Source organism: Loxodonta africana, chromosome 3 (assembly GCF_030014295.1).
Source record: "Loxodonta africana isolate mLoxAfr1 chromosome 3, mLoxAfr1.hap2, whole genome shotgun sequence".
Lineage (NCBI taxonomy): Eukaryota > Metazoa > Chordata > Mammalia > Proboscidea > Elephantidae > Loxodonta > Loxodonta africana.
Window position 1 is genome coordinate 103,659,730 of NC_087344.1, and position 22,028 is coordinate 103,681,757.

Sequence of the window (22,028 nt, forward strand, 5' to 3'; positions counted from 1 at the left end):
ATTTCCTGAGAGATTTTAGTTTACAGTGAACCCCTTCTCTAACTCCTATATCACCTAGGGTATGTATCAACAGTCCTGACATTTCCCATGTGCTTTTCCCATGTATTGCTTTCTATCCTTCTATGCATGAAAATGTCTTTCCAATGAGAATTAAGAGCTTTGAGAGCAGAGACTTGGCCATACCTCTTCATATTTCCAGAACTGACAGTCTTTTAAATAGAATAAAATTTTAGACCAGCAGTTCACCTCGCCCTACAGATTCATTTCACAGATGAAGAAACGGAAGCTCAGAGAGAAGTTCTTAAGACCTTCTTAGTATAAAGCCATTGCCAAGTATCTGATATTTATAGATTACATATTAAGGGGTTGGCTTATACAGAATGGTAGAATTCAAAACGGGGAAATGAGGCCATTCTCTGCACAAAGGTCGGAATCCGTGATCCAAGCTTCCCTGCCGGGAACCTGTAGATAGGAGGAGCCCTGACAAGGGCAGGGCTGTTATTTTGCATATCTCGAAAATTACTGGACGCTCAATGATGGTTTTTTGCAAGAAGTGATCTCCCAATAAACTCTTCTCCGCATGTAGCTCAAAGACAGTGAAGTAGGTTCGCCTCCTGACTCCTGGAGGCCCAGTGGAAGAGCTACTGCCCGGTGATGACGACTAGCCAGGGGCTCTGCACTGTACGAAGTGAGCCAGGGCCCGCCCCTGAGAGGAATCTGTGGACTAAGCAGCCGCTCTGGCCTTGGCAAGGCTCCCGGGAAAGAAGAGTAAGGGGCTTTCCACCTGCCCCTAACCTAACCCGGCACTGGAAGCCTCTCAGATTCCAGCCATTCGCGCCCCGCCTCCTAAACCCGCGGACTCCTTTCCACGCCCAGTTCCCCGCCCGCCCCCTACGCTCTGCGGGCTCGCTCCCGCGCATGGCCTGGAGCGCGCGGAGGCAGAAGGCCGCGGGGTCGCTCTTCCGCGGGGACGAGCACGCGGCAGCCTTCTTGGAACCCGCTGCAGGCAGGAAGTCGAACGACCGGTGGGCGGCGGGGTAAGACGGCGGAAGCCTCGGGGTGCTGGCGCTCCTGGCCTGTATGGGGGAGAGACTAGGGTCTCCTGGAGCTTAGAGGCTGCTCGTCGCCGCGCCTCGAGCCGGCTAGGAGCTGGCGACCGGGCTCCCAGCTCCGCCGCACTCACGGGGACGCGTGGCGAGGCCTCCTCAGCGCAGTGTGCAGGGGTCGCTTGAGGGTCGGGTGAGAGGATTTGGTGATCGTGGGACCCCTTGGCTGGGGCGTCCTTGGCACTTTTGCTTCTGTGGTCCTGAGGATCTGGCCCTGTAGAGCCAGGGAGGAGAAATGTCAGGAGGAGTCTCTCTTGCCAGATGTGCAGGCTAGGATAGGTGCACTTCCCAGTTTTGTGTCCACTGTGGCCAGGGACACATTACCCCTTTAGCAAGGTTAGCACGTGCTTAGGGCATCAACGGAACAGGGGCACCAGTTGTCCAAAGCAAAGACCCATAGATGCCAGGCAGATAGGACACAAGGAAAAGTGAGCGCCACAGTGGAAGGGAACCAGTGGGGCACTAACTGAAACTGATACCAGCTCGAGTGCATGAGAATGTGCTGGCGGGAAATAAAGCTCATGCAAGGTCATGAGGGTGCCCACATGAAAGGTTGTTTAAGCTATGAGGCCCCTACCACTTCATCACCTTTGGTGAGATCTGCCTCCTGTGGTCCCCTCCTGTGTAATTGAAACTCCTTATCTTGGTGAGTATCTGGAGAGTATACTATTTCTTTCTAATAAAGGAGAGGTCGGGGTGGGCTGTTGAGTCTTTCTCTTCCTACATTCACCCATTGAAAATTTTATAATCCAGTTCATCTCACTCCACTAAAATGGTGTACTCTACTTATGCGTTCAATCTCTAATTTTTTAGTCACATTTAAAAAGAAGTTATATCATGGCTTGCTAAGACATACACGCACATTCACATAGACACATGTACGTATATATATAACTCACATATCCCGTTTGAATGTGTGAGTAAACAGAGGAGGAGGTACCACAGATTATCAGTGGTAGGGCCCTCACATGCCTTAATCTGGCCCTGACGGGGCGGAAAGACCTTCCAGACTGTAATGAACAAATTAGGCTACAAAAAGTGTATGGTAGACTTTGTTGTATTATATAGTGGTCTCATACAGTATTTGTCCTTTTCTGGTAGACTTAATTACGCTTAGCATAATACCCTCCAGATTCATCCATGTTGTAAGATGCTTCACAGATTCATCATTATTCTTTATCGTTGGGTAATACTCTACTGTGTGTGTGTACCATAATTTGTTTATCCGTTTATCCATTCATCTGTGTGGCCTAGGATGGGCATTTAGGTTGTTTCCATCTTTGTGCTGTTGCAAACAGTGCTGCAGTGAACATGGGTGTGAGCTGTGTATTTTTAAAAATAGTACTAATTATTATATTTGTTGTTGAGGATGTACGCAGCAAAACATACACCAGTTCAACAGTTTCTTATGTAAAATTCAGTGACATTGATTACATTCTTTGAATTATACATTCTTACTCTCCTTTTTTTGAGCTGTTCCTCCCCCATTAATGTAAACTCATTGCCCCCTAAGGTTCCTATCTAACCATTAGAGTTGCTGCTGATTTGTAATTTAATTTTTCTGGATATACTTAAAGTATACCCTGTGGTTAAAATGGCTGTTTTTCAGAGAGACAAAAATGTCACTTTGATTTTTACTTTCAAACCCCCAATATAAAGAAAAAAAAAAGAAATATATAACTGGTTAATTATGTTTTACTGCTTTTCTGTTTTCTCAAGATTTGAAGCTATTCTCGTTGATTTTTGCAAAGATTCTTTCTCTAAGGTGAAGGATTGGTGTGGTTAGTGCAAGCATATTTTGGAAGAAAAGAAGTTAAAACCCAAATTACAGAATGACTTTAAATCAAAAAACAAAAAACGACCAAATGCCTTGTCGTCGAGTCGATTCCAACTTACAGTGACCCTGTAGGACAGAGTAGAACTGCCCCATTGGTTTCCAAGGAGCAGCCGGTGGATTCAAATTGCCGACCTTTTGGTTAGCAGCCAAATGCTTAACCACTGTGCCACCAGGGCCGCAGAATGACTTTAGTGGAAGACTTTTCCCAAACTAAATACCGAGACACAAATGTTCTCTTTATGTTCCTACTGAAGGTAAAGTAAATCACCCCTTTGTCCACCTTTGTGGTGTAATTTTTACCTGTAGGTGAACTTGCTGTAGATAGACATGACTGTTCTGCTATCTATGGTATCTATTGTTTTTCTTTTCTTAGAAATATATCTTTCTGAGAGCAAATTCTTATTACTTCTTTAGACATATTGAGCACCATTTAACAGGGAGAGCTACTCTTTAGGTGTATTTCCCAAACTATCCCCTCTGTTTTGCATTCTTCCCTCTTTATCTCTATTTTTCTTTGGTTTAATGGGTTCACTATTACAGGAATTGTGCTCAATTAAATCTTGGTATCTTTTTTTTTTTTTTTCCCCAGGCTCCTACTTCATAGACTTAAACATCAGCTTTTAACTGTTTAAAAACGAGGAATCACTTAAAAGCCTCTCAAACTCCTAATTCCAAAGAAGTGATAATATTTCTCTAATCAAGGAAAGAAGACTTTGAATTAAAAGTATTCCGGCACTGATCCTGTTTTTTCCTTCTCTAAATCAGAAGAACAACAATGGAGAAATGGTACCTGATGCCTGTAGTGGTCTTAATAGGACTAACAGTACGGTGGACAGTTTCTCTTAATTCTTACTCAGGTAATATATTTTTACTGCTTAAAAGATAAGTAAATACTCCTTTGAATAAAGCTTTTTTTTTTTTTTTTGCAGGAGCGGTTTAAGCATTTACAGTATTTTGATTGGAACAGAGAAGAATTTTAGGCTTTATTTGTATGATCAAGTAAATACATGTAAATTTCTAATCCCAATAAAAAGACATGTGTAGGAGCTAAATAGAAGCATGAGCTTTGTGTTGTGAGAAAACAAAAATGTATTCTAGCTGAGAAAATGACAAATTGAGAAACAATTATGTATTAGGCAGTGAAGAGAGAGAAACGAGGTAGTACTTCAAGGGAGGAACAGAGTCAAAGGAGGCTTTTTTGCTTAGGGTAGAAAAGCAACCAAACCAAACCCGTCGTGGTCGAGTGGATTCCGACTCATAGTGACCCTATAGGACAGGGTAGAATTGCCCCATAGAATTTCCAAGGAGCGCCTGGTGGATTCGAACTACTGACCTTTTGGCTAGCAGATGTAGCTCTTAACCACTATGCCACCAGGGTTTCCTTGTTTAGGGTAGAGAAGGCATAGTACTAGATTAGACTGAAAGGAAGAGAGTATTAGCGAAGAAAAGATTAGGAATGTTATGAGAGAGAAAGGGGAAAATCAATGGTGTGTGGTTTAGGAGACTGTGGAGATGGGATTAAATTTAACACTGCAAGTATTTATTTAGTACTTTTTATATTCTAGGCTATAAGTTGGAATTGACTCCACAGCATCAGGTTTGGATTTTTGGTTTATATTCTAGGCAGGAGCTCTGGTGGTGCAGTGGTTAAAGCACTCAGCTGCTAATCAAAAGGTCGGTGGTTCAAACCCACCAGCTGTTCCTCTGGAGAAAGATGTTTCAGTCTGCTTCTGTAAAGATTTACAGCCTTGGAAGCCCTATGGGGCAGTTCTACTCCATCCTATAGGGTCGCTTGACGGCAACAGGTTTGTTCTTGTTTGTATATTCCAGGCACTGTGCTAGATGCTAGGTGAATACCCAATACTTAAGAAACCCACATTTTAGTGGGAAAGTGGTCATAATACAATGTAGAAGTATGTGTGAGGTACAAACATAACATAGAAAAGTGAATGATCTGGACACATTAGAGGAGGTTTTCCAGAGGAAGTAATGTTTGAGTTCATGTTTGAAGGATGGGTTGGAATTTGCAATGCAAATGAAATGGAGGAAGGTATTTTAGGCAGCAGGAATGTGCAGAGACAGTGGCATGAGAGGGCATGGTTATTATAAATATTCAGTATTGGGTTAGCATAAAAAGAACAAAAAGGGGGGAGGGAGTGGCTAGAGATTTGGCTTTACAGTTAGCTAGGTAGATAGTTTTGAGTTTTAGAAAAATGTGTGCTTTATGATAGTGAAAAAGAATTGTAGGGAAAAGAGGTTGGAAGTAAAGAAACCAAACAGGAGACAATAATAATAATAGACGTAATAGCTATTATTAGTGTTTATCATATCCTGGACACTAAGTATTTTTTTAAGTACTCACCACACAATTTAAGATAGGTAATATCTTTCATTTATAAATGAGAAATGAGACAGCCCATAAATGGCAACTGGGATTAAAATTTGACTTAAAAGTCAGTGCTCTTATGACTCTGCTCTGCTCTATGGCTTCTCAGAAAGAAGAAAACCTGAACTAAGGCAATTATAAGATGGAGAAATGAATTTGGAGAACGTTGAGGAAATGAAATCACTTGGAAGCAGCAGTAGACTTGGGTCAAATCTTAGTTTTTTCACCTGATCTTAGGGGAAGTTACTTAATCTCCCTGAGCCTCAGGTACCTTATCTACAAAGTTTAACAAATATTTTCACAGGGTAGTTGTGAGGATTAATTGAGATAATATGTATGAATTATGTTTTCTTCGTTTTTTTTTAATTTTATTGTGCTTTAAGTGAAAGTTTACAAATCAAGTCAGTCTCTCACATATAAACTTATGTACATCTTACTACATACTCCTGCTTACTCTCCCTCTAATGAGTCAGCCTGCTCCCTCCTTCCAGTCTCTCCTTTCATGACCATTTTGCCAGTTTCTAACCCTCTCTACCCTCCCATCTCCCCTCCAGACAGGAGATGCCAACATAGTCTCAAGTGTCCACCTGATACAAGTAGCTCACTCCTTGTCAGCATCTCTCTCCAACCCATTGTCCAGTCCAATTCATGTCTGATGAGTTGTCTTCTGGAATGGTTCCTGTCCTGGGCCAACAGAAGGTTTGGAGACCATGACCCCTGGGATTCTTCTAGTCTCAGTCAGACCATTAAGTCTGGTCTTTTTATGAGAATTTGGGGTCTGCATCCCACTGTTCTGCTCCCTCAGGGGTTCTCTGTTGTGTTCCCTGTCACGGCAGTCATTGGTTGTGGCCAGGTACCATCTAGTTCTTCTGGTCTCAGGATGATGTAAGTCTCTGGTTCATGTGGCCCTTTCTTATGTTTTCTTTTTAATAGTTTATGAATATAACCAGCATATTTATGGCTCGTAGCCATTATCTCATTTGATCCTCACATTAGATCATTTAATCTGAGTGTCTGAAGTATCATAGGCACTGGTTTTTAGGGTGACCAAGAATAATAAATGAGGCCTTCCCTAGAAAATTCACAGTCTGTTGGGTAGAGTGGACATATAATACTTACTACATACATACTGCATAAGTACATCAAACCCAAACCACTGCCGTCGAGTACATAAATACATACTACGTTAAAATACAGTGTGGTATGAACAAAGTAGGAACCCTAATACTGCGTGGTTAAGTGCTGAGCTACTAACCAAAAGGTTGGTGTCTTGAACCACCAGCTGCTCTGTGGGAGAAAGATGTGGCAGTTTGCTTCCATAAAGATTTACAGCCTTGGAAACCCTGTGGGGGCAGTTCTACTCTATCCTGTAGGGTCGCTAGGAGTCAGAATCAACTTGATGGCAATGGGCATGAACAAAGTAGACTGGGAACACAAGGGATGACTTCTAACTCAGATGGAGAAGACTTGGAGTATTACATTTCAGTTTGTTCTGAAAGGAAGAGAAGGATTTTACTAGGCAGAAAAGGGGAGTGAGGAGAGTATTCCAGTAAGAGGGAATCGTTGTTAGGTGCCGTCGAGTCAGTTCTGACTCACAGTGACCTTATGTACAACAGAACAACAGACTGCCCAGTCCTGTGCCATCCTCACAATCGCTGTTATGCTTAAGCCTGTTGTTGCAACCACTGTGTCAGTCCATCTCGTTGAGGCTCTTCTTCTTCGCTGACCGTCTGCCAAGCCTGATGTCCTTCAATGACTGATCCCTCCTGTAAGAGGGAAAAGCATGAACAAAGACCAAGAGCTGTTCTTTGTGGAAAAGTGAAGATTTAAGTGTGACTGGAATACAGAGCGCATGAAAAGATGCAGTGGTGGGAGATGACCAAAAAAAAAACCCTCTGCCTTTGAGTTGATTCCGACTCATAGCGATCCTATAGGACAGAGTAGAGCTGCCCCATAGGGTTTCCAAGGAGCAGTTGGTGGATTCGAATTGCTGATCTTTTGGTTAGCAGCCATAGCTCACTGTAGCTCTTAACCACTGCACTATCAGGGCTCTGGTGGGAAATGAGACAGTAAAAATAAATTGGGGCCACACTGTGAGCCAAACTAACGTGAGAGTTTTATCCTTCGGACAGTGGGGTTTTTTAAGGGGAGAGGTCACAGAGAGGCTTTATTTGTGTGATCAAGAAAATTTAAATTTCTAATCCCAAAAAAAGGACATGTATAAGAGCTAAATAGACATTTTTTAAGAAAGAGGACAGCTCTAGAGGCAGCATGACATTTAGAGAACTAGGAGAGTTTGATGGCTGGAAGACCACAGTGGCACATCTGTGTGCAGTGACTACTGTATTTTTATACGGATAACTCGTACCTTCTGCATTTGTGCTAATTTTTTTACAGCAGCATGTGGAGGAAGATTGGCATGGCGGTGCTTGTGAGGGTGCCTTGCAGGGGGTAGGGGAAGGAGGGGAGGACACGGCCAGCAAACAAGTGCAGAAGGTATGTGTTATTTTTATTAAAAAAAAAAAGGTATAGATAAATTTATAAATAAGGTTTATCTGAAGTGTTGTTAGCACATAGCTGATTGCAGCGGCCCTGGCAAGGGATATTGAAGGCTTGCACTAAGTGGCTAAATTTGAGAGCCATAATCGAGTTAAAATCAATGAGATGTAAGGGTGAATTGTATGTGAGGATAAATAAAAGGGAGGAGCTTGAGAATGATTCTCATTTCTAGTTCAGAGAGAACTAGAAGTAGAACAGAGTCACTGGGGAAGGTAATAAATTCCATTTTGGATGTGTTAAGATTTAGGCACATTTTAGTCATATAAAAAGGGGTAAGTTTGAAGAGATGGAGTTTGGTCAGGGAGGCACAGGAACACATAAATCCATCTTCAGCTATTCACAGAGAACACTTTACTGCTCGAGGCAGCCTCTGCCTTTATACTCCAGTGCAGCTGTCTGGTGACCTAGATTGGACCAACTGCAGAGCTCCTTTTTTGCATGTGAAATTAGCTCAGAGGCACCTAAAAACAACAGAACCCAAGGAGGCAGCCTCTACTTTGCCCAGTTCCCTTAATCTTACATCCAACCTCAGACAGAGTAAAGCAGGTGCAAGTGTTGAGCCCAAAAGTATTTCCTGCAATTCCTAGAGCAAACTGTATCTAGGTCACACCCATTTCAAGACTTTCTAGTGTTGCTGCATTTCCCAAGTGGGAGGGTTCTTGTGCGCCACATCCTTTGGGACATTTGGTAGTATTCAACAGGTCAGTTTTTGCCGGTCTGGAATGTGTGAAATGATACTTCATTGTGGTTTTCATTTGAATTTCCTTCATTATCGATAGGATCAAGTATATTTTCATATTTATTGGTCACTTGAATTTGCTTTTCTGTGAAATATTTACATCATTTATATATTTTCTATTGTTTTTTTCTTACGTATTCTCTATTTTGGATTTTTTTTCTTAGGTGTTCTGTATTCTGGAAACTAACCTATATCCAAGTTACACATATCTTTTGCCAGTTTGCGGCTTGTCCCTTTACACTCTAAGCTGTCTTGATGAACCGAAATTACTATTATAAAATAATCACCTTTGTCAATCTTTTTCCTTTATGATTTGTGCTTTCTCTATCTTTAAGAAACCCTTGCTCCATAGACACATCCAAACTCCCTGAGGGACCAAATTACTGGGCTGAGGTCTGTGGGAACCATGGTCTCGGGGAACATCTAGCTCAGTTGACAAATAAAGAAAATGTTCTACATTCTACTTTGGTGAGTAACATCTGTGGTACTAAAAGCTTTTGAGTGGACATCTAAGATACTCCACTGGTCTCACCCCATCTGGAGCAAGGGAGAATGAAGAAAATCAAAGACACAAGGGAAAGATTAGTCCAGAGGACTAATGGACCACAACTACCACAGCCTCCACCAGACTGAGTCCAGCACAACTAGACAGTGCCTGGCTACCACCACTGGCTGCTCTGACAGGGATCACAGTAGAGGGTCCTGGACAGAGCTGGAGAAAAATGTAGAACAAAACACTAACTCATGCACAAAAAGGAGACCAGACTTACTGGCCTGACAGAGACTGGAGAAACCCTGAGAGTATGGCCCTGGACACCCTTTCAGCTCAGTAGTGAAGTCACTCCTGAAGTTCATCCTTCAGCCAAAGATTAGATAAGCCCATAAAACAAAACAAGACTAAATGCGTGCACCAGCCCAAGGGCAAGGACAAGAAGGCAGGAGGAGATAGGAACGGTGGTAATGGGGAACCCAAGGTTGAGAAGGGGAGAGTGTTGACATATCATAGGGTTGGCAGCCAGTGTCACAAAGCAATATGTGTATTAATTGTTCAATGAGAAGTTGGTTTACTCTGTAAACCTTCATCTAACGTACAATAAAAAATATATATATATTAAAAAAAAAGAAAACCCTTTCCTACTCCTAGGTCACAAAGATTTTTCTAAACTTTTCTTTAAGTTTTAATGTTTGTTTTTCCTATTTAAGTTTTTATCTCCTTAGCATTGATTTTTGTGTATAGTGTGTGAGAGAGGGATCCATTTTAAGTTTTTTTCCATGTTGATAATCAGTTCCTTCAGTTCACTGATCTTTACTACATGCTGTCTATATCAGTTTTTCATATATATGTGGATTTTCTATTTTGATCTGTTTATCCAATACTGCTATATCTTATTAATACTGTAAGTTTACATTAAGGCAAGTTTTCCTACCTGATAGTTCTGCTTCAGGAGTGTCTTTGCTATCTTGGCTTTGCTGTTGCATATTATTTTAGGCATAATTTCTAAAATGCCCTCCCAAAGATGTCCCACCTTTGTCCTCTGATCCTGTGATTATGATGATATATCACACTCATGATTATGTTATATGACACAGTTGACTTTTAAATATAGGGAGATTGGGTTGGATTATCCAGATAAGCCCAGAGTAATCTGTGAGCCCTTAAAAGCAGAGAACTTTTCTCCAGCTGGTGGCAGAAGGGGAAACCTTTATGTTTTGAAGATGGAAGGGGCCACATGAGAAGAAATGCAGATGCCTTCTAGTTGTAGAGAAACCCTCGATTAGATGGATTGACACGATAGCCACAACAATGGACTCATATATACCAGTGATCATGAAGATGGTGCAAGACTGGGCAGTGTTTCGTTCTATTGTCGTAAGGTTGCCATGAGCCCAGCTGACAGCCAGCATGAAAATAAGAACCTCAGAATGATAGCTACAAGGAATCAAGTTCTTCCAGTAGCTTGAATGAACTTGGAAATAGATTCTTCCTCTGAGCCTCCAGATAAGAGTCCAGACTGGCTGACTTCTTGTTTTCGGCCTTGTGAGACACTGAGCAGAGAACTCAGTCAAGCCCACCTAGATTTCTGACTGACAACTGTGAGATAATAAATGGATGTTATCCTAACCTGCTAACCTGCTAAGTGTGTAGTAATTGTTATATAGCAATGGAAAAGAAAGGTAATCAAATGGCATGTGAAATTATTGAATAATATCATTAATATCACATGCTAGCAAAATTCTCTAAAGATAATTCAAAAATGACTGCAGCTGTACCTCAGCAGGAAACTGCCAGAAGTTCAAGCTGGATTCAGAGGAGAACTTGGAACGAGGGATGTCATTACTGTTGTCAGATGGATCTTGGCTGACAGAAGAGAATACCAGAAGATGTTTGCTTGTGTTTTATTGATTACATGAAGGCATTCGACCACGTGATCATAACAAATGTATAACATTGTGAAAGTGGGAATTTCAGAATACTTAATTATGCTTATGTGAAACTACATGGATCAGGAGCAGTCATTCAAACAGAACAAAGATCTGCTGGTTCAGTATTGGAACAGGCGTGTGGTGGGGTTGTATACTTTCACTGTACTTATTCAATCTGTACGCTGAACAGATCTGAGAAGTCAGACTATATGAAGAAGAAGATGGCATCAGGATTTAGAGAAGACTCATCAACAGCCTGTGATGTGCGGATGACACAACCTTGCCTGCCAAAAACAAAGATGACTTGAAGTACTTATTAAGTTAAAAGACAACCATATTTTTCGCAAATAACACGCACATTATAAATTTTTGCCAACTGCACAACACCTCTGCATGTTATTTTTGTAAGTATACTATGCCATTTTTTTTTGTTTACGATACTGACTTCAGTTGACACTAAGAAAACATAATTTAAACTATGAAATAAGCAGACCTCACATAACCTGATGGTTTCACTTAAGATGATATGATAAGGTTTTCACATTCAACTGTTGAGCTAGTATGCTATAATTATCAAATGAATAGAAACAAATGTACAGTTTAGATTGTTTATTTTCTGTTGACCAGGGGACAACCAGACTTGAACCGTGACTTCTTTAACATGGCTTATACCTTGACTCTACAATTATGATCAAAGGTAACATTTTGGACTATTTTTATACACGTAAGCAGGAGATTAAAGCAAATGAACAGAACAATATACTTCGCCTGTAATATGGGAAGATGAGTGAATGAGGCCGAAATTCACTTCTGAAAATGTTGGAAGACACGCGTGGTGTGTGCATGGGTGCACTGTGCCACAACTGTTTTACTTAATTTCATCTTTTCTGTGCATTGTATGTGAGGGTGCATTATTTACATGGGCACATTATTTGTGAAAAAATATGGTATAGCCTTCAGCATGAATTACACTAGAACGTGAAGAAAATGAAAATCCTCACAACTGGACCAGTAAACCACCTCATGATAAATGGAGAAAAATTGAAGTTGTCAACAATTTCATTCTACTTGGATCAACAATCAACACCCATGGAAGCAGCAGTCAAGAAATCAAATGACGTACTGCATTGAGCAAATCTGCGGCAATAGACTTCTTAAAAGTTTTAAAAAGCAAAGATGTCACTTTTATGACTAAGATGTGTCTGACCCAAGCCATGGCCTCTTCAGTTGTCTCATATGCATATGCAAGTTGGCTACTGAAAAAAGAAGACAGAAGAATTGATACACTTAAACTGTGGTGTTTGGCGAAGAATAATGAAAATACTATGGTCTGCAGAAGAATTAATGAATCAGGCTTAGAAGAAATACAGCTAGAATAATCCTTAGAAGCAATGATGGAGCAATTTCTTCTTACTTACTTTGGACACTTCTTCAAGAAAGACCAGTTGCTGGAAAAGGATATTATGTTTGGTAAAGTAGAGGACCAATGAAAATGAGAGAAACCCTCAGTGAGATGGATTGACACAATCGCACAACAGTGGACTCAAACATACCAGTAATCATGAAGATAGCACAAGACTGGGCAATGTTGTGTTATACATAAAGTTGCCCTGAGTTGGAGCTGACTTGACAGCAATTAACAACAGCAAATAGAAGAGCAATACATAAGTATGTATCTTTTTTGAAATGGATTCTCAAAGTCCATTGAAAAACCCTGTTGGGGTTTGATACTGTTGACCAATTTGGGGGAGAATTGGCAATCATTACCCTACTGGGGCTTCTAATTTATTATGATGTATTTCTCCATTTATTTAAGCCTTCCTTCATGCCTTTCAACAAAAGCTTATAATATTCTACCTAAGAGCCTTGTACGTCCTTTCTAAGATACATTCCTAGGTATCATGTATTTTTTTCTAATCAGTGTAAATGATAATCTTTTAAAAATTGTTTTTCTAGATGTTTGTTTTTGGGGTATACCAAGGTGGTTGGCTTTTTATTTTGTTTATTATATTTGGAAGTCTTTCTAATCTTATTATATTTTAATTTAAATTTTTTTTTGGTGCAAATATACACTGGAAAACACACCAATTCAACAATTTCTACATGTACAATTTAGTTACATTGATGGCATTCTTAAACCTTTCTGTCTTTTTCCAGATTATTCCACCACCACCAGTATACACTCACTGTCCCCTAAGTTTCTCATCTGACCTTTTGAGTTGCTGTTGTCAATTTGTTCTACAGAGATAGTTGTTTAAAAGAACTCTATGCTCAAGGCAGACATTCTTTAAGCTAATGAGTTTAATAATTTAACAGCTAAGCTAATTGTTTGGCTTAAAGATGACTTCAGAGGATAGTTTTGGTTTAAGGTTTAAAGATTATCTCTTAGGGGGTCATCCAGCCTCAGTTACTCCAGAAGTCTGGATTCCATGAGAATTGAAAACTGTGATCTATATTTCCCACTCCCACCTACCCCCCTTTCCCCCTGTTTTGATCAGGATTCTTCTGTAGAATCTTTGATTAAAACATTCTGTAATGGTAGCTGGGTACCATCCATTTCTTCTGGTCTAATGGCAAAGGACTTTCAAATCTTATTAATTTTAATAATTAAATATTGTTTAGGATTTTAGTTCCTTCATGATATTTGGCCCCATAAATTAGACATTAATGCTATTAGTTTATATAATTAATATTTATTTAGCTTACCCTCACATTAATCATTTTCTTTGCTCATTCTTCCTTCTTACATGTCACATCTTCTTTGGGATACTTTTCCTTCTTGCTGAAGTATATATATTAGAGTTTTTTTTGTTTTCTTTTGTTTTTTCAGTGAGGGTCGGTTGGTGCAAACAGTTTTTGTTTGTCTGAAAATGTCTTTATTTTACTTGCAGTCTTAAAGTTTTATTGGGTATAGAATTCTGTGTCGACAGTTATTTATTTATTTTTTTAATTAACTTTTATTGAGCTTCAAGTGAACGTTTACAAATGAAATCAGTCTGTCACATATAAGTTTACATACATCTTACTCCATACTCCCACTTGCTCTCCCCCTAATGAGTCAGCCCTTCCAGTCTCTCCTTTCGTGACAATTTTGCCAGCTTCCCACTTTCTCTATCCTCCCATCCCCTCTCCAGACAGGAGATGCCAACCCAATCTCAAGTGTCCACCTGATATAATTAGCTCACTCTTCATCAGCATCTCTCTCCCACCCACTGTCCAGTCCCTTTCATGTCTGATGAGTTGTCTTCGGGAATGGTTCCTGTCCTGTGCCAACAGAAGGTCTGGGGACCATGGCCGCCGGGATTCCTCTAGTCTCAGTCAGACCATTAATTATGGTCTTTTTATGCGAATTTGGGGTCTGCATCCCACTGATCTCCTGTTCCCTCAGGAGTTCTCTGTTGTGCTCCCTGTCAGGACAGTCATTGATTGTGGCCAGGCACCAACTAGTTCTTCTGGTCTCAGGATGATGTAGGTCTCTGGTTCATGTGGCCCTTTCTATCTCTTGGGCTCTTAGTTGTCGTGTGACCTTGGTGTTCTTCATTCTCCTTTGCTCCAGGTGGGTTGAGACCAATTGATGCATCTTAGATGGCTGCTTGTTAGTATTTAAGACCCCAGACGCCATATTTCAAAGTGGGATGTAGAATGTTTTCATAATAGAATTATTTTGCCAATTGACTTAGAAGTCCCCTTAAACCATGTTCCCCAAATCCCCGCCCTTGCTCCGCTGACCTTTGAAGCATTCATTTTATCCTGGAAACGTCTTTGCTTTTGGTCCAGTCCAACTGAGCTGACCTTCCATGTATGGAGTGTTGTCCTTTCCTACACCTAAAGCAGTTCTTATCTACTAATTAAATCAATAAAAAGCCCTCTCCCTTCCTCCCACCTTCCCCCCCTCGTAACCACAAAAGTATGTGTTCTTCTCAGTTTATACTATTTCTCAAGATCTTATAATAGTGGTCTTATACAATATTTGTCCTTTTGCCTCTGACTAATTTCGCTCAGCATAATGCCTTCCAGGTTCCTCATGTTATGAAATGTTTCGCAGATTCGTCACTGTTCTTTATCGATGCGTAGTATTCCACTGTGTGAATATACCACAATTTATTTACCCATTCATCCGTTGATGGGCACCTTGGTTGCTTCCAGCTTTTTGCTATTGTAAACAGAGCTGCAATAAACATGGGTGTGCATATATCTGTTTGTGTGAAGGCTCTTGTATCTCTAGGGTGTATTCCGAGGAGTGGGATTTCTGGGTTGTATGGTAGTTCTATTTCTAACTGTTTAAGATAACACCAGATAGATTTCCAAAGTGGTTGTACCATTTTACATTCCCACCAGCAGTGTATAAGAGTTGCAATCTCTCTGCAGCCTCTCCAACATTTATTATTTTGTGTTTTTTGGATTAATGCCAGCCTTGTTGGAGTGAGATGGAATCTCATCGTAGTTTTAATTTGCATTTCTCTAATGGCTAATGATCGAGAGCATTTTCTCATGTATCTGTTGGCTGCCTGAATATCTTCTTTAGTGAAATGTGTGTTCATATCCTTTGCCCACTTCTTGATTGGGTTGTTTGTCTTTTTGTGGTTGAGTTTTAACAGAATCATATAGATTTTAGAGATCAGGCGCTGGTCGGAGATGTCATAGCTGAAAATTCTTTCCCAGTCTGTAGGTGGTCTTTTTACTCTTTTGGTGAAGTCTTTAGATGAGCATAGGTGTTTGATTTTTAGGAGCTCCCAGTTATCTGGTTTCTCTTCGTCATTTTTGGTAATGTTTTGTATTCTGTTTATGCCTTGTATTAGGGCTCCTAGGGTTGTCCCTATTTTTTCTTCCATGATCTTTATCGTTTTAGTCTTTATGTTTAGGTCTTTGATCCACTTGGAGTTAGTTTTTGTGCATGGTGTGAGGTATGGGTCCTGTTTCATTTTTTTGCAAATGGATATCCAATTATGCCAGCACCATTTGTTAAAAAGACTATCTTTTCCCCAGTTAACTGACACTGGTCCTTTGTCAAATATCAGCTGCTCATACGTGGATGGATTTATATCTGGGTTCTCAATTCTGTTCCATTGGTCTATGTGCCTGTTGTTGTACCAGTACCAGGCTGTTTTGACTACTGTGGCTGTATAATAGCTTCTGAAATCAGGTAGAGTGAGGCCTCCCACTTTCTTCTTCTTTTTCAGTAATGCTTTGCTTATCCGAGGCTTCTTTCCCTTCCATATGAAATTGGTGATTTGTTTCTCTATCACCTTAAAAAATGACATTGGAATTTGGATCGGAAGTGCGTTATATGTATAGATGGCTTTTGGTAGAATAGACATTTTTACTATGTTAAGTCTTCCTATCCATGAGCAAGGTATGTTTTTCCACTTAAGTATGTCCTTTTGAATTTCTTGTAGTAGAGCTTTGTAGTTTTCTTTGTATAGGTCTTTTATATCCTTAGTAAGATTTATTCCTAAGTATTTTATCTTCTTGGGGGCTACTGTGAATGATATTGATTTGGTTATTTCCTCTTCGATGTTCTTTTTGTTGATGTAGAGGAATCTAAGTGATTTTTGTATGTTTATTTTATAACCTGAGACTCTGCCAAACTCTGCTATTAGTTTCAGTAGTTTTCTGGAGGATTCCTTAGGGTTTTCTGTGTATAAGATCATGTCATCTGCAAATAGAGATAATTTTACTTCCTCCTTGCAAATCTGGATGCCTTTTATTTCTTTGTCTAGCCTAATTGCCCTGGCTAGGACTTCTAGCACGATGTTGAATAAGAGCGGTGATAAAGGGCATCCTTGCCTGGTTCCCGTTCTCAAGGGAAATTCTTTCAGGTTCTCTCCATTTAGAGTGATATTGGCTGTTGGCTTTGCATAGATGCCCTTTATTATGTTGAGGAATTTTCCTTCAATTCCTATTTTGGTGAGAGTTTTTATCATAAATGGGTGTTGGACTTTGTCAAATGCCTTTTCTGCATCAATTGATAAGATCATGTGGTTTTTGTCTTTTGTTTTATTTATGTGGTGGATTACATTAATGGTTTTTCTGATATTAAACCAGCCTTGCATACCTGGTGTAAATCCCACTTGATCGTGGTGAATTATTTTTTTGATATGTTGTTGAATTCTATTGGCTAGAATTTTGTTGAGGGTTTTTGCATCTATGTTCATGAGGGATATAGGTCTGTAATTTTCTTTTTTTGTAATGTCTTTACCTGGTTTTGGTATCAGGGAGATGGTGGCTTCATAGAATGAGTTGGGTAGTATTCCGTCATTTTCTATGCTTTGAAATACCTTCAGTAGTAGTGGTGTTAACTCTTCTCTGAAAGTTTGGTAGAACTCTGCAGTGAAGCCGTCCGGGCCAGGGCTTTTTTTTGTTGGGAGTTTTTTGATTACCGTTTCAATCTCTTTTTTTTGTTATGGGTCTATTTAGTTGTTCTACTTCTGAATGTGTTAGTTTAGGTAGGTAGTGTTTTTCCAGGAATTCATCCATTTCTTCTAGGTTTGCAAATTTGTTAGAGTACAATTTTTCGTAATAATCTGATATGGTTCTTTTAATTTCAGTTGGTTCTGTTGTGATGTGGTCCTTCTCGTTTCTTATTCGGGTTATTTGTTTCCTTTCCTGTATTTCTTTAGTCAGTCTAGCCAATGGTTTATCAATTTAGTTAATTTTTTCAAAGAACCAGCTTTTGGCTTTGTTAATTCTTTCAATTTTTTTTCTGTTCTCTAATTCATTTAGTTCAGCTCTAATTTTTATTATTTGTTTTCTTCTGGTGCCTGATGGATTCTTTTGTTGCTCACTTTGTATTTGTTCAAGTTTTAGGGACAGCTCTCTGATTTTGGCTTTTTCTTCTTTTTGTATGTGTGCATTTATCGATATAAATTGGCCTCTGAGCACTCCTTTTGCTGTGTCCCAGAGGTTTTGATAGGAAGTATTTTCATTCTCGTTGCATTCTATGAATTTCTTTATTCCCTCCTTGATGTCTTCTATAGCCCAGTCTTTTTTCAGGAGGGTATTGTTCATTTTCCAAGTATTTGATTTCTTTTCCCTAGTTTTTCTGTTATTGATTTCTAGTTTCATTGCCTTGTGGTCTGAGAAGATGCTTTGTAATGTTTCGATGTTTTGGATTCTGCAAAGGTTTGTTTTATGACCTAATATGTGGTCTATTCTAGAGAATGTTCCATGTGCGCTAGAAAAAAAAGTATACTTTGCAGCAGTTGGGTGGAGAGTTCTGTATAAGTCAATGAGGTCAAGTTGGTTGATTGTTGTAATTAGGTCTTCCGTGTCTCTATTGAGCTTCTTACTGGATGTCCTGTCCTTCTCCGAAAGTGGTGTGTTGAAGTCTCCTACTATAATTGTGGAGGTGTCTATCTCACTTTTCAATTCTGTTAAAATTTGGTTTATGTATCTTGCAGCCCTGTCATTGGGTGCATAAATATTTAATATGGTTATGTCTTCCTGATCACTTGTCCCTTTTATCATTATATAGTGTCCTTCTTTATCCTTTGTGGTGGATTTAAGTCTAAAGTCTATTTTGTCAGAAATTAATATTGCTACTCCTCTTCTTTTTTGCTTATTGTTTGCTTGATATATTTTTTTCCATCCTTTGAGTTTTAGTTTGTTTGTGTCTCTAAGTCTAAGGTGTGTCTCTTGTAGGCAGCATACAGACGGATCGTGTTTCTTTATCCAGTCCGAGACTCTCTCTTTATTGGTGCATTTAGTCCATTTACATTCAGCGTAATTATAGATAAATAAGTGTTTATTGTTGTCATTTTGATGCCTTTTTATTTGTGTTGTTGACAATTTCATTTTTCCACATACTTTTTTGTGCTGAGACGTTTTTCTTAGTAGATTGTGAGATCCTCATTTTCGTAGTGTTTGACTTTATGTTTGTTGAGTCGTTACGTTTTTCTTGGCTTTTATCTTGAGTTATGGAGTTGTTATACCTCTTTGTGGTTACCTTATTATTTACCCCTATTTTTCTAAGTGAAAACCTAACTTGTATTGTTCTATATCGCCTTGTATCACTCTCCATATGGCAGTTCTATGCCTCCTGTATTTAGTCCCTCTTTTTGATTATTGTGATCTTTTACATATTGACTTCCGTGATTCCCTGTTATGTGTATTTTTTTTTTTAATTAATCTTAATTTGTTTTTGTGATTTCCCTATTTGAGTTGATATCAGGATGTTCTGTTTTGTGACCTTCTGTTGTGCTGGTATCTGATATTATTGGTTTTCTGACCAAACAATATCCTTTAGTATTTCTTGTAGCTTTGGTTTGGTTTTTGCAAATTCTCTAAACTTGTGTTCATCTGTAAATATCTTAATTTCGCCTTCATATTTCAGAGAGAGTTTTGCTGGATATATGATCCTTGGCTGGCAGTTTTTCTCCTTCAGTGCTCTGTATATGTCGTCCCATTCCCTTTTTGCCTGCATGGTTTCTGCTGAGTAGTCTGAACTTATTCTTATTGATTCTCCCTTGAAGGAAACCTTTCTTTTCTCCCTGGCTGCTTTTAAAATTTTCTGTTTATCTTTGGTTTTGGCGAGTTTGATGATAATATGTCTTGGTGTTTTTCTTTTTGGATCAATCTTAAATGGGGTTCGATGAGCATCTTGAATAGATATCCTTTCGTCTTTCATGATGTCAGGGAAGTTTTCTGTCAGGAGTTCTTCAACTACTTTCTCTGTGTTTTCTGTCCTCCCTCCCTGTTCTGGGACTCCAATCACCCGCAGGTTATCCTTCTTGATAGAGTCCCACATGATTCTTAGGGTCTCTTGATTTTTTTTAATTATTTTATCTGATTTTTTTTCAGCTATGGTGGTGTTAATTCCCTGGTCCTCCAGATGTCTCAGTCTGCATTCTAATTGCTCGAGTCTGCTCCTCTGACTTCCTATTGCTTTGTCTAATTCTGTAATTTTATTGTTAATCTTTTGGATTTCTACATGCTGTCTCTCTATGGATTCTTGCAACTTATTAATTTTTCCACTATGTTCTTGAATAATCTTTTTGAGTTCTTCAACAGTTTTATCAGTGTGTTCCTTGGCTTTTTCTGCAGTTTGCTTTATTTTGTTTCTGATGTCTTGAAGCATTCTGTAAATTAGTTTTTTATATTCTGTATCTGATAATTCCAGGATTGTATCTTCATCTGGGAAAGATTTTGATTCTTTTGTTTGGGGGGTTGGAGAAGCTGTCATGGTCTGCTTCTTCATGTGGTTCTATATGGACTGCTGTCTCCGAGCCATCACTGGGAAACTAGTTTTTCCAGAAAATCCGCTAAAAAAAAAATGCAGTCAGATCCCTATCAGAATTGCGTTTGGATTATAACCGCCACCTTGTTCCCTGTAAGGATGAAAGTCTGAGATTGGGATCATATGTGCTTGGCTGTAGCTGGTTCTGTGTTTTTAGTCTAATTAGGGGTGGATTTTTGGTCCCTGGGTTTTTTTTTTTGGTTCCTTCTCTCAGGCCGAAAGAGTGCGTTAGGAAAAGACGAAAAGAAAAAAAAAGAGGGGGGGGAAGCAAAGCTGCCGCGGAGCCAGAGCCGTTCTCCCTCTGGCTCAGGCAATTCCAATGTTAATGAAGCCGCCTGGGAAGGGTGGGGGAGGGATCAGAGAGATAGGAGAGTATCACCTCAGAATATAGCCAGAGTTGCTTGTCTTGCTTGGAATGACTATTTATATCTGAGATTCCCGCGGGCCGTGTCATCTATGTGTGCTGGCTGTGTGGAGATTGCTCCCGGGGGTCTGGCCCGCTGAAGCCATGGTCACATCCTCCGCTGCCAGTCCAAATCCTAGCGTCAAGGTTCCCCTGCTGGGACACTTTACTCCCGACTCCAAAATCAGTCGCTGCCTCCTGGGGACTTCGCGTCCCGCCAGCCACGTCACTGCGCCGCCTCCGCGAACTGGCTGGGCCCCCTCCCGGGGCTGGTTCAGGGGAGTGGAGCAGTTCCCTGTGCTTGTGCTGTGACAGCGCCTAGTCAAATGCCTGGTGGCACGATTCCCCGGCTGGTACACTGCTCTCCCAGCTCCAAGACCAGTCACTGCCTCCCGGGGACTTCTCCCACCAGCTGCGTTGCCACGCCGCCCGCGTGAACTGGCTGGGCCCCCTCCCAAACTGCTGGGCCCCCTCCCGGGGTGAGTTCAGGGGAGTAGGGCTGGGCCCCTTGTTTGCGCCGTCAGCTCCCCTGGGCCCTGCCCTAAATCAGGTGCCAAAGGTTACCTGACTGGGACGCTGGCTCCAGGCTCCGAAAACAATCGCTGCTTGCCCGTATTTGTTCGTTTTCTGTCTCTAAATCTGTGTTTTTTGTTCAGGGTTCGTAGATTATTATGTACGTGATCTATTCACTTGTTTTTCCGAGTCTTTGTTGCAAGAGGGATCCGAGGTAGCGCCTACCTAGTCCGCCATCTTGGCTCCGCCTCCTCTCAACAGTTATTTTTAATAATACTTTGACATTTTCATTTCATTGTCTTTTAGCTTCTATTGCTAAGGGTCAGACATCAGCTGCCATTTTAACTGTTATTCTTTTGTAGGTAATTTCGCTTTTTTGTCTGTCTGCATTTCAATGATGTATCTAGGTGTGAATTAAAAAAAAAATTATAATTTCCTTGGCTTTCTGACTCCCAGAAATGGTATCTTTCATCTGTTCTGGAAACCTCTCAGCAGCTGCTCTTTCTTCTCATTCTTTTTCTTCCTTGTAGAACTCAGGTTTGATATATGCTGGACCTTTTGTCATTTATTAATTGGATAGATGTGTATAGGGCTTACTATGTGCCAGGGACTGGTAATGTAGCAGAGAAAATGCAGATAAAAACCTTTGCCCTCATTGACTATGTAATTTTTTGTTGTTATTGCTTCAAATATTGCATCTACCATACTATTTCCATTCTTTCCTTGTGTAACTCTTCTTAGATGTATTTTGGGTCTTTTCATTCTATCCTCTATATTTCAAAATCTCTCGTATTTTCATGTCCTGGTTTCTTCTGCTTCTTCTCTT

The 22,028-nt window shown here is 40.1% G+C and overlaps 1 protein-coding gene across 15 annotated transcripts in view; it reads left to right on the plus strand.

The window, feature by feature from the left end:
* Positions 1–931: 931 nt before the first annotated feature.
* Positions 932–22,028, plus strand: part of ALG6 (ALG6 alpha-1,3-glucosyltransferase) — an 86,973-nt gene continuing 65,876 nt past the window's right edge. The window contains exons 1-4 of one of the 15 annotated variants that reach the window (XM_064282082.1): positions 1,049–1,752; positions 3,533–3,766; positions 3,873–4,748; positions 5,439–5,596. Coding sequence is in view for 6 of the 15 variants with exons in the window: in XM_023549507.2 (XP_023405275.1) it covers positions 3,719–3,800 (82 nt within the window). In the remaining 9 variants the exon portion in view is untranslated. The other 14 variants (XM_064282086.1, XM_064282081.1, XM_064282083.1 and 11 more) reach the window with 14 other exon arrangements.